The following is a 26,321-nucleotide window of genomic DNA, read 5'->3' on the forward strand; positions in this document are numbered from 1 at the left end:
AAGAGCTATATGTCCTCAGACACATACTTTATAACCATTCCATTTCCTCATCTTCAAAGTGAGATCAGTGGGGACTCTCTCTAGATTATCTAGAGTCCCTTCCAGGTCGAAAATGTTATGATAATCATCTTATGTGAAGGAAAACTACCAAAGCAATGGAATAAATGGTAAAATACCAATAATCTTTTTTTCACAATCAAATACCTATACGCAGGTTTCTGTGCCCAATCAAAAACATAATCTGCTTTCTGCATTGGTCCTTTTTACTTGGTTGTACCTTCTGTGCATTTTCCAACCTAAGTCTAGAAAAATCTCTGAAACTATCTTTTTCTTCCTAATAGTTCTATCTTCACCATGCCTATATTCTTCTTCTCATCTTTAAATAAATTAGCCTATGAAGACCATTAACACCTGAAAATGGCAAAACATGTATCAACCATGATAAACCACAGTTATTTCCATTTTTAAAAATTTTCCTTCCCTATTACCACTATAAAAATTATATTGTCTACCCTAATGAAATTTACGCAAGTGAAGGTACTGATTAAGACAGCTGTCTATACGTAAAATCATTCTTTACTTTAGTATTCAAATAACCTCAAAAGTTATAACATGAGAAGCATTCTTAAAGGTACACAGAGTGGGTTTGAATTTTACCCTTGAGCAGCTAAATGACTCTGAGCAAGTGATTAATCTTATTTGGCCTCTAGTTTCTCCATCCATTAAATAAGTAAGAGACTTCAGAGAGGTGTGAAATTTAAATAACTATGTTCTGAGCATATTTCCAAAAAAATGGTAAACATTCAATAAACTTTACCCTCTAGTAATACAAAATTAGTCAATAACATACAACCACACATTTAAAAAAAGTAACAACAAATCAGATGGAACTGTCCTCACAACAGTCTTTAAAAAAAAACCACAACACATATTAAAAGATCTTAATTCCTTGTGTTTGTAACTGTTCCTACAGTAAGGCTCAATTATACAAGAAAGAGCCTTCAAAGCACTTACGCTACAAATTAAAGAATTAACACAATCTTGTAATGGGTTGCTTTTGATGAAATATAACCAATGATCATGTCTTTGCACAGAGTCATGCACCGCATGACTGGATCATGTGCTAATTTTAGCGTACTCCATCTAGGACTCACAGGGCTAAAAATGAAAAAAACATGCATTCAAAATCTCTCTGTTCGGGGCACCTGGATGGCTCAGTCTGTTAAGCGTCTACCTTTGGCTCAGGTCGTGATCCCAGGGTCCTGGGATCAAGCTCAGGCGTCAGGCTCCCTGCTTAGAAGGAAGTCTGCTTCTCCCTCTCACTCTGCTTCTGCCCCTCTCTCACTCTCTCTCAAATCAATAAATAAATATCTTTATAAAAAAACAAAATCTCTCTGTTCCTTTCACTAATGAAATCTAATCCCCTAGCATTTTTATAAACATTAATAAAATTATGTAGCTGCATATTTAGAGGTCAGTAGAACAGAGCATTTCTAGATATTATTTTTATGGTATTGTAATTCAAATTTGATTGCAAGCCTGAATAATGATATTGATATATCAGCGTCTACAGTAAGATAACACTACATGTCAAATACATATTTTTAAAAATACCCGTCAATTTATAAAAGATATTGAAATTACAGGTTTTAAATGATATTTTATTAATAATGACTGCAGAGTTTGAAATTTATGTTCTATCACATCTTAATCTTATTCACTAGGAAAAATTTATTGATGCATACAAGGATTACAACAGAAGAAATCTGAGAAACAAACCTCTTTAATTCTTCTGTATAAAATGTGTGTGTATACAAAGTAACGTTAAGTAGAAGAAAATATTAAAAAGCACTGACAGTCTGGGTCCTCTTGATTCTGGCGCTATACCACTTCTTAACTCTAAGTCAGTCAGATGGTAATGACAACAATGACAGAAGCACCATTATGTTCCAGGCACTGACCTACACCATTTAACCCTCTTAACTCTAAGGTATCATTCCCATTTCTCAAATCAGGTACAGAGAGATTAAGCATTTGGTCCAAAGTAACAAAGATAGCAAACGGCCGAGTTAGGATTCAAACCCATGCAGTTAGGCTCTAGAACCACAATGCTGTATCTATATTCCCTAGGCACATCATGTTCTCTAACTGAAGAGGGGGGAAATCCTGGATTAGTTCTCCCCAACTCACAGACATAACATAAGGAGAAAAGTGAAAGAATAACAACCTATGACTATGAAAGAGAAACAATTACTTAAAATAAATCATTAAAGTTACAAAACTTTAATAAAAACATAACAAATGGCAAGGTCAAGAAAAGAATTTCAGGGTAGTGACTAAAACTGATGTAGGAATAATATACTTTAATCAAGATGGGGAAAATGATAAAAAAAAGAAATCCCAATGTTTTCACTGGGAAAATGAGAAGCTTAGCTAAATACATAAATGAAAACCATACAGCATTAATCCGAATTACAAGGGAAATTCAGAGCTCTGCAACTAGATGTCACACAACTACTCTCAGACTAGTAAGTCAATTTCACATATAAGGTATATCCATAATGAATAGGTAGCTTAGAGAAAATAGTGGTTCATTCTTGGTAAAAACACTAGATGACGGTCATCTTTTGACTGGGCTTTTATTTGGAAAAGATGGTTCACATTTAAACTACCAATAGATACATTAGCTAATTAAATTATAGAGAATTTTTTATTCTGTGAGCAAACTACAGCATATTAAGATCATTTAAGCCTGAACATTAGGGGCACATGGGTGGCTCAGTCAGTTAAGCATCTGCCTTCAGCTCATGGTCATGATCGCAGGGTCCTGGGATCCAGCCCCGCGTCAGGCTCCCTGCTCAGCGGGGAATCTGCTTCTCCCTTTCCCTCTGCCTCTGCCTCTGCCATCCCCACTTTGTGTGCTCTCCTTCTCGCTCTCAAATAAATAAATAAAATCTTTTTAAAAAACCATTTAAGGCTGGACATTAAAAAAATAAAAATGAGGGTTTTAAATGAATAAGGGAATTGAATGGACAAAAAAACTGCTATGTACACACATGAAATTAGACTAACTGCTGCTAATCATTTGTTCTTTCATTAGTATAAATTTAAGAATAAACCTCCATATTTAATAAACTATATGGGGTTAGAGTCAAAACCTGTTCCCTTGCAGTATTTTACATTAAATTATTAAACCAGTATCCCCAAAACAAAGCATGCTAAGCAACATGTAACCTGAAAATAATGGGATTTATAAATATTAATAATGATTCATTAAAATCAAATATGGTTTTAATTTCTTAAAACAATAAAGTATGTTACTATTTTATTTCCTTTCTACCATAGCAATAATCCCTAATATTACAAACACATAAAGAACCAAATTACTAGCTTTTCTCAAAATAATGTTTTCTGTCAGTTACTTAACACAGAGGTCTTCCTCTGCTACATCAAAGTGATCATATCATTTCTTTTATATAAGAACTGAAGTGTTGAATTCCAAATTAATGGTAAATCTAATTTACTAAACAACCAAAACTCTTGTGGGCCCCATTTCTGCAAACACCTCAAGAGACACTAGAGGGGCGCCTGGGTAGTGCAGTCGTTAAGCGTCTGCCTTCGGTTCAGGGCGTGATCCAGGCGTTCCGGGATCGAGTCCCACATCGGGCTCCTCCGCTGGGAGCCTGCTTCTTCCTCTCCCACTCCCCTGCTGTGTTCCCTCTCTCACTGGCTGTCCCTCTGTCACATAAATAAATAAAATCTTAAAAAAAAAAGAGAGAGAGAGACACTAGAAATCAGTCTTCATGTTTGTTTTTCCTTTCTGATTCTACCAAACCCTTTAACATTTGAGACAACTATTTAAGCAAATCATCCAATATCAATGTGACTCATCTGTCTACTAACAACAGCGGCAGCTAACATCTATTGGGTGCTTACTACTAATAATAAAATGCACTAGTAATGTGCCAGGCATTATTCTCATTTCTTTAAATGTATTATCACATTTAATCAGTGGAGATAGGTATTATCCTTATTTTACAAATGAGAAAACTGAGGTGTACAAAAGTTAAAAAACTTGCCTAAGATCATACTGCTGGTAAGTTGTAGAGTTGAAATGCTCTTGAACCCAGGCCGTATAATTCCAGAATGCTTAAGGAAGACTGCCAAAATGACATGTTTTCTCTTCTTGAAGAATATCACTGCCCTCCCACTTTTGAACCAAAAGTTTCTATCTATCTTCTTTTCAATGTTTTATTCTCGACTCTGTGATGACTTCCAAAACTCTTTCACCTCCCAAGGCTTAATGAAGTCTACAATAAGGATTGCTTGCATTAAAATGCTGGTTATGCCACTAATCATATGATACTGGGCAAATTACTTCATCTCTGGGATGCAACTCCCTCATCTGTACAATGAAGAGGATTAACAAACCTACTGCAAAGCATCTGTTCTGAGGGTTATATGACATAGAACGTGTAAATTACAAAATGGTACCTAATACATAGATATCTCTATGATAATTACAATTTTTATAAATAAATACAGTTCTCTAAGACAATAATAATTTCTTGATTTTAATGCAAAATCCAACTGAAAATTAACAGGAAATCTTTTCTAATACACTGCCTTAGACTCTTTACAAAGAGATAGTACCATTACTCAAATTGGTATTTGAAAGAACTTCATCATTATTTTACAACAAACTTTGTGTAAATAAACACTGCTCACTACAAAGGACTTTTTAGCAATACATAGTTTGGCTTTTAAAAATACTGGGCTCAGGGGCGCCTGGGTGGTGCAGTCGTTAAGCGTCTGCCTTTGGCTCAGGGCGTGAACCCTGCATTCTGGGTTCGAGCCCCACATCGGGCTTCTCCGCTAGGAGCCTGCTTCTTCCTCTCCCACTCCCCCTGCTTGTGTTCCCTCTATCGCTGGCTATCTCTCTCCGTCAAATAAATAAATAAATCTTAAAAAAAATAAAAAATAAAAACACTGGGCTCAAAAGATTACATAAAACTTCAATTCCTGAAACGTAAAACTCTAAAAATCACATACTTTCTGTGACTTATTTGAAAGTAAAACCTGCCCTGAACAGATCTGTTATCATTTCACTATGAACTTTCATGCTTCAATGCTAAAATATTAATGTGCTTGATTATATGGAATGGTCTCTTACTCTTCCATCAGTATTATATAATAATTATGGAGCAAGGAGTGGGAGACAGACAGAACGCTAAATACTGAAACACTTCTGATTCCAAAGGTTTCAAAAAAAGTTACAGGAACCCATATATCGCACAGCTTGGATTTACTTGAGAAATGCAACTTCGATTGTAAAAATATTGAGCTCCAGAGTATACATCTATGGTCTCTAGAAAAAGAAGAAATTCAGTTTGTTTTTCAAAGAACAGAAGTTATTAGAGAACTCCAAAAAAAAAAAAAGTTCGCCAATACCCTTATTAATTGTCCCTTTTTTAATTGTACATGGTTAGGAAGGGTTGCAGTTACATAGCGCATAGGGGGACTATATGAACCTAATATTTATACTGCCTCTTAAAATGTCCGTAATTCCATAATTAAAGTTGAAAAAGAAGAGAAAAAGGGCAACTCACTTTAAAGTTTTCTTTATAACAAGTTTCCTCTCCCATCCCAAACCTCCACAATCAAGGTACACCTAAAATAATCAAAGAAGTGAAAAGCTCCCCCTATGACTAACCTGACAAGACAAAAAGCAAGAGGATCTAATCACAGTATATGAATGGAATCAACGAGGAATGGTTGGTATATACCAATAATTTGCTTCGCACCCAGAGAATTAACTTCAACTTTCCTGGCTCTCTCAAGTCCACAAACTTGATTTCAGGGGTTTTGTTTTGTTTTGATTTCAGGTGTTTTTAAGACATTATAGAAAGATATGTAACTTTACAAAGTTGAGAGTAAAATAGAAATATTTACCTTACCTTCTCCAAAAGATGAAATAAGCTAAAGATATAAAACTTGAGTATTAAATATATGAGTTTTCTCTTATGAAAAATATTTATATCTGATTTAAAGATTTATTTAGACACATCTCAATAATACATATTCACTACCTACTAAATCAATGTTTACATATTTTTGAAGTATGATTCCCCAAACCTACATTCAAATCTCTGGGATCCATCTCAGACCTAATGATGAGATTTGGGGGTAGGGTTCAAAAATCTTCATTACAAACAAGAGTCTTGGTTAATACTTACACACACTGGAATGTGGCCTACTCACACCTTAGATTTCAGAACTGGAATGGACTGTTATTATCGTCATTAAGTGGTGACAAATTATACTTTACAACAAGTACTCAAAGGTGTTTTTTAAAAATCCTGAAATGCCTACAAATCAAATGTAAATACCAAAGTTTCAGAGTTAAAAGCATTTTATTTTAGGGGTGCCTGGGTGGCTCAGTCGTTAAGCGTCTGCCTTCGGCTCAGGGCATGATCCCGGCGTTCTGGGATCGAGCCCCACATCAGGCTCCCCTCCTGGGAGCCTGCTTCTCCCTCTCCCACTCTCCCTGCTTGTGTTCCCTCTCTCACTGGCTGTCTCTCTCTCTCTGTCAAATCAATAAATAAAATCTTTAAAAAAAAAAAGGCATTTTATTTTAATTTTTGGAATCAAAGTCTTATTTACATATTTTAAGCAGAAAAATTAATTTGCCAGCATAACTTATTTTTCATCCTAAAGCTATGCAACCATGAGAGCAGGGTTCTAGGGTCTGTCATATTCACAACTATATATCCAGTGACTATACAAGGTTTTATACATGTCTTACATGTCCTCCAAAACTGGCTGAGTGACTGAAGAACAAATTCTTCAGACATTCTAAATAAAGAAACTGCACAGTTTCAGAAAAGGTTTTTATGACTTGCTAATTCTCTACTACCTATCAATTTAATGAGAAATTACAGATGTGGGACGCCTGGGGGGCTCAGTCTGTTAAGCGTCTGCCTTTGACTTGGGTCATGATCCGAGGGCCCTGGGATCGAGTCCCATATCAGGCTCCTTGCTCATTCCCTCTGACACTCCTCCTGTTTGTGAACTCACTTTCTGTCTCTCCCTCTCTCTCTCTGATAAATAAATGAATAAAACCTTTAAAAAAAAAAAGAAAGAAAGAAAGAAATTGCATATGTATAAAGAGTATCAGCTACATTATTGCCAAGGAACTTTTTCTGCATTTTGTGCTTCTTTTTGTTTTAGCGCAAGTTGAAAATTCTTTAAGATTCTTCAATGTCCTCCATCTCCTATGACTTTAATTTTAACTCCTTTGCACAGTACAGCATCAGGGTGAGGCAAGTAACTCCTTAGTACTCCCAACAATAAAACAATCAACTACTGGTTTTACTACTTTTCCCACACCACACATAAACGTCACTAAAAAACAGCAACACATCACTTATGTTCAAAAGTCCTCAATGCAAGTATAGCAGAGATTTGTTAAGATCCACCTAATGTTGGAGATATAGAACAAAGTGTCAGCCTGTGTGTGAAGAATTTCCTCTGTTGTTACAATTTCTCTCTTGGATAAAGGAAATAAAGACTAAATAAAAACTCTTTAGGTTTATATAGGAAGATTTGTTTAAAATATATAATAAATTAGAGACATACTTGTAAGGATTAGAGTTAGACTTGACCATAAAAACATTTCAATTCCTGGGGTGCCTGGGTGGCTCAGTTGGTTAAGTGAAGGGCTACTGATTTCAGTTCAGGTCATGATCTCTGGGTCATGGGATTAAGGCCTGCGTTGAGCTCTGCACTCAGCAGAGTCTCCTTAAGATTCTCTCCCTCTACCTCTCCCTCTGCCCATCCCCCCACTGGCAAGCTTTCAAAATAAATAAATAAAATCTTCAAAAAAATTTTAATTTCTATATTTTAAAAAAGTTATCTCCCCAGATAAAATAAAGCAACTGAACTAATAATTAATGTCAAAAAGTACCAAGAACTTAAGCATTAATATGTGAAGAAATATCCATTAACACCAGGTCATAATCCAGCCAAAGACCTAATATTCAAAAATAAGGAATGTGGGCGGGGGGGGGGGGGGGTCGTGCCTGGGTGGCACAGTCAGTTAAGCATTAGCCTCTTGGTTTTGGCTGAGGTTGTGATCTCAGGGCCATCCAAAACCATCACCCACCACCACACACACTTTTTTATTTTTTTGTAATGACTGTAAGTAAATAAAATTGCACAGGTAAATATAATTGTTCACTGACGCTGGTGAGTTAAAGAAGAATTTCATAATCTAGTCCACAGCCATTATGAAATATCAAATTCCTTGAATTTCATTAGTTTACTCAGTCTAATTAAAAAATATACAAATTCACAAGGTATTAACTCATTACCCTATGTATATATTCTTAATAATATATAATTCTAGCATTGATAAAACAACCCTTTGCTTTTCCTTCCTATTACACCTACATTTTGATTCAACTGGACCTTTGTCAATAGAAACACAAATGAAAGGTAAAGTCTGAAAAATACCTGTTAAAAGTAGTTAAATAAAAACAAGAGTGTCTTCCATAAAAGTCTTATCTTTTTTTTATTTATAAACCTCCTTCTTCTATACCACAAAAAACCTTAATAAGCAATTCAAATTTTAAACTTATAAATATATCTTTCAAAAAAATGAATTAAATTTATGACAAATAGGAAGTCTCTTATGGGGGATGCCTGGGTGGCTCATTAGGTTACGCATCTGCCTTTGGCTGAGGTCATGATCCCAGGGTCCTGGAATCGAGTTCCACATTGGGCTCTGTGCTCAGCGGGGACCCTACTTCTCCCTGTGCCTGCTGCTCCCCCTGCTTGTGTGTGTGTGCTCTCTCTCTGACAAATAAATAAAATCTTTAAAAAAAAAAAAAAAAAAGGAATTCTCTTTTGGGTAAAAGCATTTTAAAGATTGAAGAGTCTAGGTCAAAAAGATTTTATTTACTGTATTTCTATTGTATTTATTTACTATTTTATCATAGGAAAACAAAAGTTAGTCTGCAAATTTAACTCCAGTAACTACCTGGATCACATTAAAGCATATCTACCCTAAGCAGATAAAGAAGTTTAAACTAATACATTATCTCCAAACTAAGTTATCTGAAGTTCTGAAAACACAGACGTGAGAGACTAACAATTAACGATTCTGAAACACTTGCTTAAAGACTAAGAATAAAGCAGTTATGAGACAATTATTTCTAAGATAGAAAACACATCAATGGGAGGCTTTTAAAATTTTACAAGCATAATTACTGAAAATGGCTTTAGAGAAGACTTAAAATCTAAATTTTAAATATTAGATTTTTTGGTCTAAGAATGTTTTAACCTAAAAATCATCACTGTCATTATCAAGAGGAAAATCTCAACAAAAATGTTTCATTTTAGTATTTAAAGTTAGAGCTACAGTTAAACATTAATATCCTCTGTATCAATGTATATTAATATATTAATATCAGATATTAATAATCCTTTAAAAGAGTGTATTAAAATAGATACGCTCGTACTTGTACTTTCAGATAAAAGGACCAATCCCATTTGGCAACAGGTAAAAAAGACTGTGCTTTCCTACCATTCTCTAATTCACTCATAACGACACATACAGTATAAACTATAGCTCACTATGAATTGTGGAGACTTTCTCCCTCACAATCTAAAGCAGAATGAAAAAGGCCCTGAAAACAACAATCTTCAGCTTAAACTAATTCTAATTAGAGAAATCTGTAATGGATGAAGGCTCCAAAGTGTTAAAAAAATTCAACTGATTTTATGAAGGAAAAATCACACACTCCCTCCCCACCCCAACCACACTCCAATTAAGCCTGGCTAACAGTTTTTGTTCTACTGTTTTTTAAAGATTGTATTAGTTTATTGGGGCGCCTGGGTGGCACAGCGGTTAAGCATCTGCCTTTGGCTCAGGGCGTGATCCCAGCGATCTGGGATCGAGCCCCATATCAGGCTCTTCCGCTATGAGCCTGCTTCTTCCTCTCCCACTCCCCCTGCTTGTGTTCCCTCTCTCGCTGGCTGTCTCTATCTCTGTCAAATAAATAAATAAAATCTTAAAAAAAAAAAAAAAGATTGTATTAGTTTATTTATTAAGTATACTAAAGGTCATGCTTCAATCAAAATCTCACAAACTAGTAAATAAAACTCGAGGTTACATATACTTTCATTCAAAAACATATTTTAAATCCTAATATGTATAAATGCTCATATAAAAATAAAGGAGTATAAGAAGAACTTAATAGTCACAGAATTACGGTACACTATGGGAAATACACAAACTAGTACACACAGCACAGAAGCAGGAACAAAATAATTAGAATTTTTTGAAGTGTTTAATTCTATCTCCTCCTTCCTTCCTCCCCTATAGTCTTTAGGGAAATGGTGTATCAAAAAAGAATAGAGAAGAGTTTACCCTTGGTTGGATTCTTGGGGGCGGGGGGGACACTTTCAGAAGGGGGAGCTATGTAAGAGATGAATCCAGAAGTTTCTAGGCAAAAGGAACAGGCTAAGTAAAGGTAGTTTAACATCTGTTTTGGGAGTTAAATTCAATTCTAAAGCACAAAAAAAGATACAGAAGGCCATGCAAAAGAATTGGATCTAAACCAACTTACACGCAGCGAAAAGCCACTGAAGGATTTCAAGCAGGAAAGAAACATGATCAGATTTCTGGCAAAACACCACAAGAGGATAGTTAAAAGACCACTGCTAGACTCCATGTGATATGGAGGGTCTAAACAGCAGAAAGAGAATACAAAGGAAATGAAAATTATAGCTAATCATGGTATACAGAAGATAAATTCCGGGGGAAGTGGGGTTAAAGAAAAGCTATATTTCTTTTATTTTTCTTCTCATTTAAATACATAATCTAGGGGCATCTGGGTGGCTCAGCCGTTAAGCATCTGCCTTCGGCTCAGGTCATGATCCCAGGGTGCTGGGATCGAGCCCTGCATGGGGCTCCCTGCTCAGCAGAGAGTCTGCTTCTCCCTCTCACACTCCCCTCACTCGTGTTCCCTCTTTTGCTCTCTCACTCTCTCAAATAAATAAATAAAATCTTTATAAAATAATAAATACATAAATACATAATCTAATCATTAACTTAGAATCTATGTAAGGGATTCAATGACCAGACATATAAAGAGGTCCTCATAACAGAAGAAAATAAATTAATCAACAAAAACGCTTTTTAAGGTAAACCTGCTGCTATAAAAGAGACCAAAAACATTACAGTGAGGAATAAAACAAACTGTCTTACATTTAAATAACAAGGCTAATAATTATGGGGGAAGAAAGTTACTATAATTGGAACTACACACTATTTCTTAAAAATAAAGAAAAATAAAATATTGTTAGGATAACATAACATGTTTAATTTCACATCTTAAACTTTAGGATCATTTCCTAAGAGTATTTTAGGGCTACATCATTTTTCCCAAGTGTCTCTCTCAAACCTTGATATTCAAATTACTTGTTCTACAAAAATATCAAAATACTCTTTTGAAGAAAGTATTATGTTTGCCTGTTTTCCCTTCTTCAACTACTAAGTTAACTGTCAGAACCTCACTTAAATAGCTTTGCATAGGATGTTAGTAGTTCTTCAAAAAGTTTTCACAGACTTCACAAAATCTTGAATCTTTTTTAAGATCTGCTACTTTTTTTTTTTTAAGATTTTATTTACTTGACACAGAGAGAGAGAAAGAGAGAGCAGACCGAACAGCAAGCAGAGAGAGCAGGAAAAGCAGGCTCCCCCTGAGCAGGGAGCCCAACACGGAACTTGATCCCAGGACCCTGGGATCATGACCTGAGCCAAAGGCAGACCCTTAACCAACTGAGCCACCCAGGCACCCCTGCTACTTTATTTTATAATCAACCATGTCTCATCTCTTCCCCCAATAAAATTCTAATACAAGGCACCAACTCCTCTCTTCCAGACTGTTACTTGCTTCCTAACTTTTACCACACTTCCAATGGCAGGGGCTCAAGACACAGTCTCTTCTCTATCCTCTACATGGGTACCCTAGCAAACATTTTAAAATCTAAATCAGATCCTGCTCAAAACTCTCCCATGACTTTTCTTTTCTAAAGATTTATTTATTTATTGGGGGGCGGAGGGGTAGAAGGAGAGGGAGACAGAGTCTGACTTGGGGCTCAATGTAATGACCCTGAGATCACAACCTGAGCGGAAACCAAGAGTGGGATGCTCAACTGACAACAGCACCCAGGGGCCCTGACTTTCTATCATATTTACACTCCATTCATGTGTCAGCTTAAATGTTACCTCCCCAGAGAAACCTGACTATACAAACTGTTTGGAACTACATGTTATTTCCAGTCCTAATATGCCCTAATTTTTTTTGCAAACCCCTCATATCCTTAATTTTTCTTCCTAATGTAGTACTTATATGTTTTGTATTACTACTACTACATTATATATTTATTTGTTTAGTATCTCCCCAAGCCTCACACAGACACCTCCCAAAAGGTAAGCTCCATTAAGGACAGGGACTTCGCCAACTATATTCCAACAAATACAACAGTGCCTAGCACGTATCAGAGGCATTCAATAAATAGAGCCAGTTAACTTAACATAATATTATACTGTCACATGTTACAAAAACCCATCAGCGAGAGACTGAAAAACAAAAACATGGACACAAGAGAAAGAAATGCTACCATTAAACAAGAGAGAGGACAACGGGAATTGTCAGTGAATATTTTGTGAGATGACAATTTTTGCTTACCTTTATACACTCACACAGTATTCTACTGACAAAGATCTCATGTATATGAGAAAGTGAGCATTAAACTTAAAGGTAACAATATCCCACAGACTGAGTCATTCCCAAGTGTTTTAAAGAAAATAGAATATAAAGGGAAAAAGTTGAATTACACAGCTTATGTGACTCTAGAATCAACTACAACTCACAAGGATTCTCCATAAATGGTTAATGAGGAAAATATCAAACACCCCAGGAACTTTCATTAACTAGAAGGTCCCCTGTGCCCCTTTTCCCGCATATCATACCAAACTAAATCCACCATAGCTTTCCTGAACTGACACAGGTTTTGAAGGCTTGTGTAATTTCTTATACTGGCACTGAACTATCTGATAATTCATATGTTATCCTAAAACTATTTGTCTAAAAAGCTTCCACTGGGCCATTATCCTAAATAGATTAGCAAATTAAAAACATCTAAAATTGATCTTACTTTGAACACTTCAAGCAAAAAGTTCAAATTCCAATTTTAGCTAGGATATATTTCATCAGCTAGAACCTCAGAGCTTGAAGGAATCACAGAAATTTACTGCACTTCACAAATACTTACTAAATGAGGCCAGTCACGACTGCTACTCTAAAACCTAGGGAAACAATCATGAGCAAGACAAATATAATCCCTGTTCTAATAAAGCATATAAAAGAGAAGACAAATTAATGACAAGAGTAATGAAGAAAATACCAAAGTTTTTAGGGGAAAAGCCCAAGATTTTACTTTATCCAATTTCTCCCTAATATTACCTATCATTTCATGTTCTCAAATTATAGATTTTTAAGATCATTTGATTTTAACTTATAAGATATTGAAAGCTACTATTATTTCAAGAAAATCACCGAACTTTTAATCCAACAGTGAATTCATAATATTACAATATTCTCCTATTCATGGCATGAAAATTCAAAGCATTAAGGAAAAGATGGGCCATCTGAATCTCATTTCTAGATCACGACCAAAAGCAATTTCTCAGGGACCTTGTACATTACATGGAAAAGGCTCCCAAGGACTAGTACCATATGTGCATTTTGCAACATAAATCCTTAGTAATTACAAGTTTGAAGCTTTGTACCTGTGTGATGGAGAAGGAGCTTCAAATTGAGGCACTGTGCTATCCTCACTGACAGGAGAGTACAAGCCGCTCATTTCCTGAAAACACAATTATTTGAGTTATAGTAGACACAGCAAACAGAAGATGTATAAGGCAAAATGAGATATGATATTACATTCCCTTCCAATCCTAGATTTTTATCAGTCACATTTTGTCTCAACATCCATATTTCTCAAGGCTTCCTCTCCTCAGAGTACAAAAGCAAGATTATCTAAAAGTTCAGAGACAGCTTTTTCTATGGTACACATTCTTAAAAAACTAGAAACTCTTTAATAAACACCGTTCATCACTAATGAATCCACAAATGCAGAAAAAAACAAATGTAAATATTTCAAATGAGATGTACTACATTGTACTATAAGCTAATCATGAATCTAAGTGAGAATCTATTGATAAATATTAAGTATGACAGTATGGTACGTGAATCATTAGGTTCAGCTCTCTAAAGTCCAGAAAAACAGGATATGTGTTTACTTTAAAAATATCCTCTGAAAGCATTAACAGTCATCTTGATTCAAATATTAGCATTTTAAAATAATGACTTAAAGTCTAACACATTAACTCAGAGGAAGAAGCCTCCTAATCAACTATTATTGCATAAATTACGTACCTCTGAATCATACCAACAACCTGGCCTTTTTTATGTGCTATTCTGATTAATGGAAAAGCAGGAAATTTTAAAATGCCACTAAAGATACATCATCAGGTAGAATACTTCTGTCTAATCCAAGCTCAGTTCAGTCATACAGCCAAAAGGGACACAGCATAGTAGTAACAAGTTAGGAATGCCACATGGGATACTGAATTTCCACAAAATATTAAACTCAAGATCATTTAACATGTTCTACATATCAGGAAAAGAAAATTACAACACATGTGAACAATTTAAAACACACACTAAATTTAAATATAGCTGCAGATAATAACCACACATCATACTAGCCTATGAATCCCCAAAAGATCCTCCCATGGATTTCCATAAGTAAACTATATTATACTATAAATGCCTACATTATTGTTCACGTGTTTTCATAACTCTTTGTAAATTAACCTTAGCATAGTAGATATGTAAAAAATTATTTACTTAATAAGAGAACAGAATTGTGACATAATTTTAATAATAATTGAGGGTTTTGTGGGAGTTGATATAAGTTACTATGATAGCATACCAAGAAAATTAAATGATTTTTTTTCAATCTACCCAAGAATAATTATGGCAATAAAACAGTGAAAACAAACTTAGAATACATTTTATCAAAAAGTGTTCAGAATGCTTTTTCAATAAAAATGCACTCTGAATTAAAATTTAAGTAACATCTGTTACATTCTATATAGTGGAAACAAATCCCATAAATTCGATGCAATAATTTTAAAGGAAAAGTGACAATTTCATGAAACTGAAAATTTCTAGAGATGTGAGAAATTCTTGATTTCTTACTTCCACTCTTTTAATATCCTCTTCCAAAACACTCAGCTCCTTCTGGATCTGTTCCAATTGCTGCAGACAAAATAGAGAGGGGGGGAAAAAAGCCTAAACCAAACCACACTGGCATCACCATGATCATAACTTTACATTTGGAAAATAATTTCTAGAAAATTAGGCACTAATAATAGATTGCAGGGATGAAAAATTGCAGACAAAAAGAGCTGAAAGTTCGATGTTAAAAAATGTACAGACTTAATATTTAAGAAAACACAACGCTGTACTCCTTTAATGCAACAAGGATTGACTTTATTCATTATTCAGATATGATCAAGAAAAATGATGGTGTAACTTAATAAAAATAGGAGACATTCAAAAACATTCCAATTACCTCATTTGTTAGCAATTAATGTCAGCATGTCAGCTGTTAACTCCATTTTAAAATAAAAATTAGTTTCCCAGAGGTTAAATCCCACTACCCAAAAGCAATCACAAGTTAGCATCTTAACATTGGCCTCTTCAGCATTTTTTAAGACATGTTTAAGATAATGCTTCATCTTTGATATCTTATCTACTTGCATCATAGCCTTTTCCTATAACATTAAAATGCAAACATTTTAACTGCTGAATCACATTCAACAATATATTTAACCATTCTCATCTTACTAGAGATTTAAGTTGTTTGCATGAGTAATTCTGGAACATGAGTCTGCATTTCAATTTTTATTAAAAGATTATTAAAAATGAAGTTATTCAACCAAAAATAAATAGAGTTAGGAAAGCTTCACTATGTGTAACTGCCTTCCAGAAACACTCCATGAATTTAAATTTCTATCACCAGTATCTATAAGTGGCTGTCTTAATCTAAACCAAATACATTGAACCAAATTTTAAAATGTAAAATAACAATAATGAATACTTGTGTAATACTAATCATAAGATGTGAAATAGGTACTATTACACATTAGGAAAATGAAAAGCACAGAAAGGTTAGAGGACTTGAAGTGGCAGAACTGGTATTCAAATCATGGCAGTCCCCTTGTTCCAGAATTCCTGCTATTACTCATTATACTATAGTACTTCTTGAAAACAGTATCTCATTATTTAACTTTTCATGTCTTTCATGACTGGTAAGGGCAAATGGACTTTTTAGGTTATTAACATTAGCACCTTCTCTTCTGTTACAATCCATACATAGTTGGTATGGATAACTTATTAATTCATATATTTACCTAGTGCTAAGCATTTTGCTAAGCACTGGGAAGAACAGGATTTAGAAAACTATAGCCCTGCCCCCATGGAACTCAGTCCAGGGAAGAGAACAAACAAGTAAGCCAACAGTTGAAATATCATAGTAAACATTATGATGATGGCATGCACACAGAATTTAAGGTAAGACTGCTCCTAACCTAGATGGAAAACTGGGGAAGAGGAGAGAGGCAACTGGGTAAGTGAAATTAGATCTGAAAGTAGATGAAAGGCCGAGCCTTGAAGGACTAATAGAATTTTGCTAGAGGAAACAATGAGGAAAGAGAGAATAAACAGTAAAAAATAATATGTTGAAAGACATATAAGCTATGAAAAAGGAGAATAATAAATCTGAAGCTATGATAATGAAATCACCCAGTGTCAACCAGTATGGTCAGCAGAGATGAGGAAAAAAATAATAAATAACAAGATGGTAAGGAGAACACCAATGTTTAAGAGATGGGCAAAGAAAGAAGGAGCAGTTCTGCATTAACAATCATTAAGTGCAAAATGTAGCCACAAAACCAGAAGACAAGACAGCATACTATTACAGAAACCATGGAGGAATGGGGGGAGAGTGTAAAAAAAGTAATTAGCATTGTCAAATGCTTTCAACTCTTCCATCCAGTTTAATAAACTATTCTCCACCCTAAAATTTTACACACTATACTTCTACCTTAACCAAAACCTTGCTCTCCCTCAAAGACACAGTCTGTCCTGGAACTCTTTCAAATAAAAGCTGATCAACTGATAAATACTCTCACACCCCAGGTCTATTTCCAAAAATTAGTCTTCCACTCCAAACCACTCTGGTTTGGTTCAAACCAAGCAGCAAAATCACTCTACTGATCTTAGCTATCTATAAAACATCCCAGTCATTTCCTACCATCACTGACACCTCTTGTCTTTTGCCTTTTGGTTCATGCATACTTTCAACTCCAGCGATCCTAAGCTCTAATTCAGCAAAGCATCCCATGGTCACCAACCGACCTTTTTCATTAATTACCTTGAAATGCTCCACTCTTCAAATCCTTATTTAAACAAATGCTGAGGGTCTTTAGTATGACTGCTTTAAAAAATACATTTAAAGAAAGATAAAGTCAACATGTACAGTACCAACATCCAGAGATAGCCAATATCACTGGTGTGATACATAATACATAATTAAGATCATATTAATAATTGCATTTCACTTCTGAACTTAAAACACCAGAAAAAAATTCCAATATCACCTGAAATCCCAAAATAGTAAACTCTAATGTCCTATTCTCTGAGGATACTGCCCCATCCTTTTAGTACCCCAAAGCTTATGCTGGATAATACATCTATTATTATATATGGATGCTGCTTTATATGAGGTGAAATATATAAAACTGCCAATGTTCAAGCAATAATAACAATAATTACTGGTCCAAAACCAGTAATCTCCTATGGTTCAATTTAAAATAAAACAACTATCATACTAGAATAAATATCCTGATTATATATCATTTGTTCTCCCTGGAAAATGGGAGAATTTTTAAGTTTTTAATTATATTATATTTTTTTTAAAACAATAACTTTATTGACAATCAAAAACCCAGGGAATATAAAAATAAAAATACTATAAAATCTAAAAAATAAAGGATTAAATAAGTAAGGTACAAATACTGCCCTAAGATAGAGAACATGAAATGATGCAACCTACCTATGTGAAAAAGTCTGAAAAAGTGTCAAGACAAAAAAATTTTTTTTAAAGTTTAGAGAAATGGAAATCACTTAGCACACACTAAATCTGAGGCATTTACATTCAATGAGATTCTGAAGGGGTTTAGCTAAATTACTACGGCACTGTGATACTGTGACGTATAATAAGAAATATATAATTGGTCTTCATTCAGCTCCTGGTCACAGCTCCTAAAACCCTTGAAGGTAAGTTTCTGTATGCTTAATGACATGACTGGAGGGCTCCTGAAAAACCTCCAGATGAGGGCTGGTTGAAAAGGAGAATAATAAAAAGGAACCAACTATATAGGTTGGTGAACACGTGGAGATACTGAGAGGGTGGCACACCTGGAAAGTGTATGGAAGGTCTATGTCCCTTCCGACATACCTTGCCCTGTGCATCTCTTCCATCTAGCCGTCCCTGGGTTGTATATTCTTTTATAATGAACTGGTAACCTAGCAAGTAACTGTTTTCCTGAGTTTGGTGAGCCATTCTAGCAAATTATCAAACCCAAAGAGGAGGTCATAGGAACCTCCAATTTATAGTCCGTCCGAAGAACAAGTGACAAGGTGGACTTGCAATTAGCATCTAAAGTGGCATCTCAGCCTTATAAGACTGAGCCATTAACATGTGAAATCTGGGGCAAACACCAGGTAGATAGTGTCAGAATTGAATTGAATTGGGGGGCACTCAATTGGTGTCTGCATAGAATTGAAGAATTGCTTAGTGTAAAAATCACTCACACATTTGGTGGCCAGAAGTGTAAGAGCAGAGTGATGAATATAAGGGAAGCAAGTGTTTCTCTATCAGGCATCAGTGCAAGACATTAGAGTACTAAAAACCAGAAGAAAGACAAAGGACAACAATTTAAAGGAAATGGAAAGAAGAATTAATCTAAATTCACTCTTCAAACATGTTTCATAACTGGGAGCAGTAGGATCTAGAATAAAAGCATGAATCAGAGTCCAAGAACGTTCTGGAGATATGAAGAAAGTCCACAAAGATGAACTACCATTATCTGAATGAAAATTGATCATTAATTGGGAATGATAACTAAAACCACCCTGGAGCATATCCTCATGAATTTGGGGGTTACTAAAAATAGTAACAAACACATGTGATGGAGAAATGTTTGAAGCTCAGCCCTAAGCCTATATTAATAGCAAGGCCACTTTCAACACAGCATGTTGTGCCAAAACCCAAAGAAAACTTAAAAAACATTTAAATTTAAAAGGTAAAGTTTCAGGCACGCCTGAGTGGCTCAGCCCATTGAACATCCAACTCTTGATTTTGGCTCAGGTCATGACCTCAGAATTGGGAGATCGAGCCCTGCATCAGGCTGTGCACTCAGAATGGAAACCGCTTGAGATTCTTTCTCTCCCTCACCCTTTGTCCCTCCTCCCACTTGCACACACATTCAATCTCTCTCTTGAAAAAAAAAAAAAAAGTGAAGTTTCAGAATTCCAGAAGACTAAAACGTAAAAGAATTTGAAAATAAGAAGCCCTTTTTTATTGACATTTGCTTTGCTGCACATAGGTGTCATTGGTACTTATTTATCCGACCTACACTCATGATTTGATAAAAATATACTGAAGTATTAAAATTAGTGTGTGAATTTTGTTTTTTAAAAGCTAGTACAGTTAGGGGTGCCCGAGTGGCTCGGTCAGTTAAGCATCTGCCTTCAGTTCAGGTCGTGATCCCGAGGTCCTGGGATTGAGCCCTACGTTGGGGCTCCCCACTCAGCAGGGAATCAGCTTCTTCCTCTCCCTCTGCCTCTCCCCCCCACCCTGCTTCTGCTCTCTCTAGTGCGTACTCACTCTCTCTCTCAAGTAAATAAATAAAATCTTTAAAAAAAATAAAAAAATAAAAGCTAATATAATTAGAATAAATTGTAGCTGCCAAGACTATCTCAATCATCTGACATATTCAATTCTGAACAAAAGAATACTCGTATACTTTCAGAAAAAAACTGTGTTAAAAAGAGAGTAGCAAAATTTAACATATATATAAAAACAATAATGAGATACCACTGTATATCTATTAGAACATCCAAAATCCAGAACAATGACAACACCCGATGCTGACAATAATGTGCATCAGTAGGAAGTCTCACTTATTCCTGGCGGGAAAGAGAAACAGTACAACCACTTTGGAAGACAGTTTGGCAATTTCACTAAGTAAACATAATTTTGGTATATGACTCAGTAATCATAATCCTTAGTATTTACCCAAAGGAGCTGAAAAGTTGTATGTCTACACAAAACCATATTTATAGCAGCTTTATTCATAATTGCTAATTGCATACTTGGAAGCAACCAAGATGTCCTTCAGTAGGCGAAGGGTAAACAGTATCACATCCAGACAATGGAATACTACTTAGTACTAAGAAGAAATGGGCTCTAAAACATATAAAGACATGAATGAAACTTAAATGCATATTACTAAGTGAAAAAAAGCCAATGTGAAAGGCTATATACTATATAGTTCCAATTCTATAATATTCTGGAAAACACAAAACCAAAGAAATAGTAAAAACCAGTGATTGCCAGGGGTTGGAGATGGGGAATGGGATGAATAGGTGGAGCACAGAAGAATTTAAAGGCAATGAGAATACTCTGTATGATACTATAATGATGGATACGTGTCATTACACATTTCTCCAAACCCAAAGAATGTACTAAACCAAGAGAGAACCCCAAAGTAAACTACGGACTTTGGGTGATTATAACATGCCAGGTTCATGAGTTATAACAAATGTACCCTCTCGTGAGGGATGCCAATAATTGGGGAGGTTTTGCACACGTGAGGGCAACGAGTACATGTGAAATCTCTGCATCTTCCTCTCACTTTTGCTGTGAACCTAAAACTTCTGTTAAAAAAAAAAGTCTTTATTTATATGTGTGTATATACACATATACACATACAACACACAGATACATTCATTCCAAAAGTTACTACCAAAAGCAAAGCTCATTTAGCCATATGAAGTACAAACTAAGACTTTAAGACCATACCACTACCCCATAAACATATACATACTTAACACCTAAATTCTGTAATGTCAGATAGGCTTAATTACGACCTTCATTCAGTCCTCTGACTATAACTTTAAGTTGAAAAGAAAGCATAAAACAAGCAAGAAGAAAAGAAAAGAAGAGAAAAAAGGAAAGAAAAAAGAAAAGGAAAGTAAAGAAAAGAGAAGAATAGAAAAGAAAAGAGGGAGGGAGATAAGAGAAAGAAAGAAAGAAAGAAAGAAAGAAAGAAAGAAAGAGAGAGAGAGAGAGAGAGGAGGGAGGGAGGGAGGGAGGGAGGGAGGGAGGAAGGAAGGGAAATCTGACTACAGGTGACATAATGAGATGGCTTATTTAAAAGTAAATGTAAATAGATGCCAGTACTGTGTTAGGTTATAAACATAATGTAATATCTATAGTAACTCCTAAAAATCTACAAAGAAAAGTACTCAAAACCACTATAAATAAATAAAAATGGAATTCTAAAAAACATTCAAGTAAAAAGAAAACAAAAACAATAAAAACCAACAGAGAAAAGAAACGTAAAACAATAATAAAATGGTAGGCTCAAGTCATAACATTCACGTTAAATGTAAATGGTCTAAATATATTAGGATGAATCTGGCAGAGTGGACAAAAAAATCTCTGCTGTCTAGAAGAAACTCACCTCAAATATAATTATTCAGTAATTCACCTAACATGGAAACAAAGCTCAGTAAAAATGCAGAAAATTCTCGCAATTCATTTAACAAACTTTACATGACAGCATACAATTGTAGAAAACACATTCTCTTTCAAACACAAATATTTCAAAATTTAACCACTAGGTGACAGTGCAAATATCATATTCAAAGGAATAAAACACAAAGTATTTTCTGACAACAATGTAATCAAAACAGAAATCGCCAACAGAAAGATAAAAAGAAAATCCCAATGTCCAAATAACTTTACTTCTAAATAACCCACAGGCCTGAGAAAAACTATAATGAAAATTAAAAATTATTTTGAACTAAAGAATAACAAACAGAACGCCATACTAAAATCATTAGATGCAAATGGCCTTAAATCCCTATATTAGGGGGAAAAAGGTCTCTATAATAATATGTACACTCAAGTTAACAAATTAGAAAAGGAACAATAAAATAAAACCAAAGAAAGTAAAACAGTAGAAATTGTAAAGAGCATAAATTAGTAAAATGGAAAGCAAAAATAAAATAGGAAACATAAACAATGACAACAGTTGGTTCTTTGAGATAGACTCATAAAATCGATACATCCTGGGCAAGACTTGATCAAGAAAAAAAGAGGAAAAGACAAAGCAGTAATAAGCAGAGTCAGGAATGAAAGATACCACTAAAAACTCTGGGAGCATTCAAAAAACTTAATACTAAAACCAATATGCCAATAATTTGAAAATTTAGATGAAACAGACAACTCCTAGAAAAAGTATAACATGTTACAGGTGATATTTATAACAAAAACTGAATAAGCATAACTGTTGTATAACAGTTATTCTGTTATTTTAGAACAGAATAAATGAATAAGCACATAAGTGTTGCAGTAAGTGAATCAATAGTTTAAACCTTTCTGCAAGCAAACAACAAATCCAGAGGGGTCCTTCAATAAAATCTTCAAACATTCAGCAAAGATATCCTTTCTAGACTATACAAATTCCTTCAGAAAATAGAAAGAGGGTACATTCCCCAACTCATTTGACTAAAGCAACAATCTTTATAGCAAAGCTGGACACGATCAGTGTAAGAAAAAACTTACAGCACAATGTCACTAATGAAAATAGATGCAAAATCCGAAACCAAGTATCTGCAAACCAAACAATATAGAAGAGGCTACACATCATGGCCACGTTTGGTTTACAAAAGGAATACAAGTAGGGCAAACAACCATCCTGGTGGGGTTTCCTAGAATGCAGAATGTTCAGTGATAAAACTAGAATACACCTGGGCAAATTAGGATGGTTGATCACCCTAGGTGCAAAGTTGATTGACCCTTTAATATTAAACCAATCTATTTAACAACATTAACAAAATGAGAAAAAAAAGTGAGTATCACCTCAGATGCACAAAAACTTTGGAGAATACTCAATCCCCACTCATGATTAAAGGGGGAAAAAGTCCTCTTAGGAAACTGGGAATAGAAATTTACTTCCTTGAAAGAAAGAACCTACAAAAAACCCTCCAGAAAACATCATACCTAATGGTGACACGTCGAAAGCTTTCATTTGAGATCAGCACCAAGACTAGGATGCCCCGCTATCACCACTTCTATTCATCATTGTACCGGATGTCCTAGCCAGCAGAGTAAGACAAGAAAAATAAATAAAAGATATAAGGATCATAAAGAAAGAAACTAAACTGTCATTATTTGCAGATGACGATGTGTATACGGAAGACATAAAAGAATCTACAAATAAATTATCAGAATTAATGAGAATGTAATAAGGTTGCTGGATACAAAAAAAATTATCTATGAAAATCAACTGTATTTCTCTATATCAGCAACAAACAGTAAGAAACTGAAATCGAAGACACAGACATTGTTTATAATAGTATAAAAAAATGATGAAGACCTAAGAACAAATCTAAAAGAAAGGTGTGTAATACCCTGAAAAATATCAAAATTTTGGAAGACATTCTTTTTTTTTTTACTTTTTTTTTTTAAATTTTATTTATTTATTTGACAGAGAGAGAGGCAGCGAGAGAGGGAACACAAGCAGGGGGAGTGGGAGAGGGAGAAGCAGGCTTCCTGTTGAGCAGGGAGCCTGATGCGGGACTTGATCCCAGAATGCTAGGATCATGACCTGAGCCCAAGGCAGATGCTTAAGGACTGAGCCACCCAGGCACCCAAAATTTTGGAAGACATTCTTAAGGGCCAAATTATAAACAGAGAAATACCACATTCACGGGTCAGAAGACTCAATACTGTATACAGATATACTCTCCCATGTTGATCTATGGAGTCAAAGTAATCCCAATAAAAATCACAGCAGGTTTACCATGAAACTATACCAGGTGGTTGTAAAATTTATATAGAAATAGCAAGAGCCATAAATAGCTAAGAATTTGGTATTAATAGCTCAGAAGAACAGTAATTTAAAGTTCCAGTATTAAATACAATGTAGTTCTGCCAGAAAGATAGACAAATAGGCCAGTGAAGCACAAAAGAGAGCCTAGAAATGGACCCTCACATATGAGGACACATTATGCATGACAAAGGTGGTGCTTCAGAGCAATAGGAAAAGGAGGGACTTTTTAATTAAGGATGCTTGGACAACTGGATATCCATATGAAAAGCTGCCTATCCCTCACATTATACACAATAATAAATTCCCAAACAGATTATAATCTTAATGTAAAAGACAAAAAAAATTAAGCTTCAAGTACTTAATATGGCAAAATGTCTTCATGACCTCAGGTCGGAAATTCTTCACCTAACACAAAAGGCACCAATTATAACAGAAAAGACCAATCAATTTAACTCTATTAAAAACCGAAACATTTGTCAACTGACATCATTAAGATAAGGAAATAAGCAGCCCAATTAGATGAAGAAAATATTTGCTGAAGATAGATAGATAGGAGGAAGAATTTTTATCTAGAATATATAAACAATAAACCATTAAGAAAATCAACTAAGTAGAAAAGATGCAAAAAGCTTCAAACAAGTACTTTACACATACACAAAAAATCCAAATGGCCAACAAAAAACATAGTATGCTCAATCTCTTTAGTCATTAGGGAAATGCAAATTAAAACAACAAAGAAACAGCAATACGTACTCGCAAGATCAGCTAAAGTGAGAAAGTCTATTGTGATACCAAGTACTGGCAAGAATACAGTGCAAAAGGAACATGCATACACGCCTACCTGTAAGAAGAGTAACTAATACAACTACTTAGGAAAACAGTTTCTTATCTACTAAAGTTGAAGACATATATTGTCCTATGACTCATCAATTCCACTCCTACATACATACCATAGATATATATGCATACATACACCTGGGTACATATACAAGACAGTAGCATTGTTTGTGAATGGGCCACAATTGAAAAGAACCCAAAAGTCCTTCAACAACAAAACTGGGGTATATTCATTTAATAAAATACTATACACAAAACTAATCAATGATAACCATATACAACAATATGGATGAACCTTAACACTGAGTCAGAGAAGAACAGAACAAACATTACAAGCTGCAGAAATAAATATATTAAAGCTTAAAAAAGCAAGTTATAACTACTAAGGCAACAAAATAATAAAGAAAAACAGGAAAGTGATAAATATCAGTATATTGACCACCTAATACGCCAGGGAGAAAGCTATAATCCAGAAAGGTTAGGCAGACTGTTAAATCAGGATGGTGGTTACATGGATGGTCACTCTATCATAAATCTTTAAACTGTAAATTTGTTTTATGGACTTTTCTATGTTTTATTTCATACAGAAACACTGTAAAATTAGTTCACTGGAATTATCAAAACTATCCTATTACAATAAACAGGTACCACAAATATCCAGAAGTATATTTTAAAATTAAATCAAATTAAATATAGGACAATTGTTGAAATGCTAGTACAAATTTAGCTTTTACATAAAACCCAAAGCTCCTTTGTTCAATCAGACCATGAACAAAGAATAACATTTTCATTTAAATACGTATACTTATTAAATGCTGTGGTAGGCAGAATCTAAGATAGCCTCCAAGGATTCCCACTTAGTAACCACACCCTCATGTAATTCCCTCTCTTGGTGTGGGCTGCATTTAATGATTTGCTTCTAATGACCAGAAAATAGCACATGTGCTGGGATGTAACTTCCAAGATTAAGTTACAAAAATTATGTAACTGCTATCCTCAAAATGCTCTTTCTCACTTGCTCCCTCTGCGAGAAGCCAGCAGCTATGTAGAAAGCTCCCTATGGAGAAGCCCGAGCGGGAAGAAATTGGTATCTCTATCTAACAGCCAGTAGGTGAGCTTGGAAGGGTTCCTATCCTGGTCAAACTCTGAGGTA

The 26,321-nt window shown here is 34.8% G+C and overlaps 1 protein-coding gene across 11 annotated transcripts in view; it reads right to left on the minus strand.

The window, feature by feature from the left end:
* COP1 (COP1 E3 ubiquitin ligase) overlaps nt 1-26,321 on the minus strand; it is a 241,666-nt gene that overhangs the window by 156,464 nt on the left and 58,881 nt on the right. For 7 of the 11 annotated variants that reach the window (XM_048224857.2, XM_026509295.4, XM_026509294.4 and 4 more), the window contains exons 7-8: nt 15,339-15,398; nt 13,862-13,938 (exon numbers count right to left, since the gene is read on the minus strand). In XM_048224857.2, coding sequence (XP_048080814.1) covers nt 13,862-13,938; nt 15,339-15,398 — 137 coding nt within the window. The remainder of the gene's footprint in view (nt 1-13,861; nt 13,939-15,338; nt 15,399-26,321) is intronic. The other 4 variants (XM_026509296.4, XM_048224856.2, XM_057315704.1 and 1 more) reach the window with 1 other exon arrangement.

The sequence above is a fragment of the Ursus arctos genome, unplaced genomic scaffold (assembly GCF_023065955.2).
Source record: "Ursus arctos isolate Adak ecotype North America unplaced genomic scaffold, UrsArc2.0 scaffold_2, whole genome shotgun sequence".
Classification (NCBI taxonomy): Eukaryota; Metazoa; Chordata; class Mammalia; order Carnivora; family Ursidae; genus Ursus; species Ursus arctos.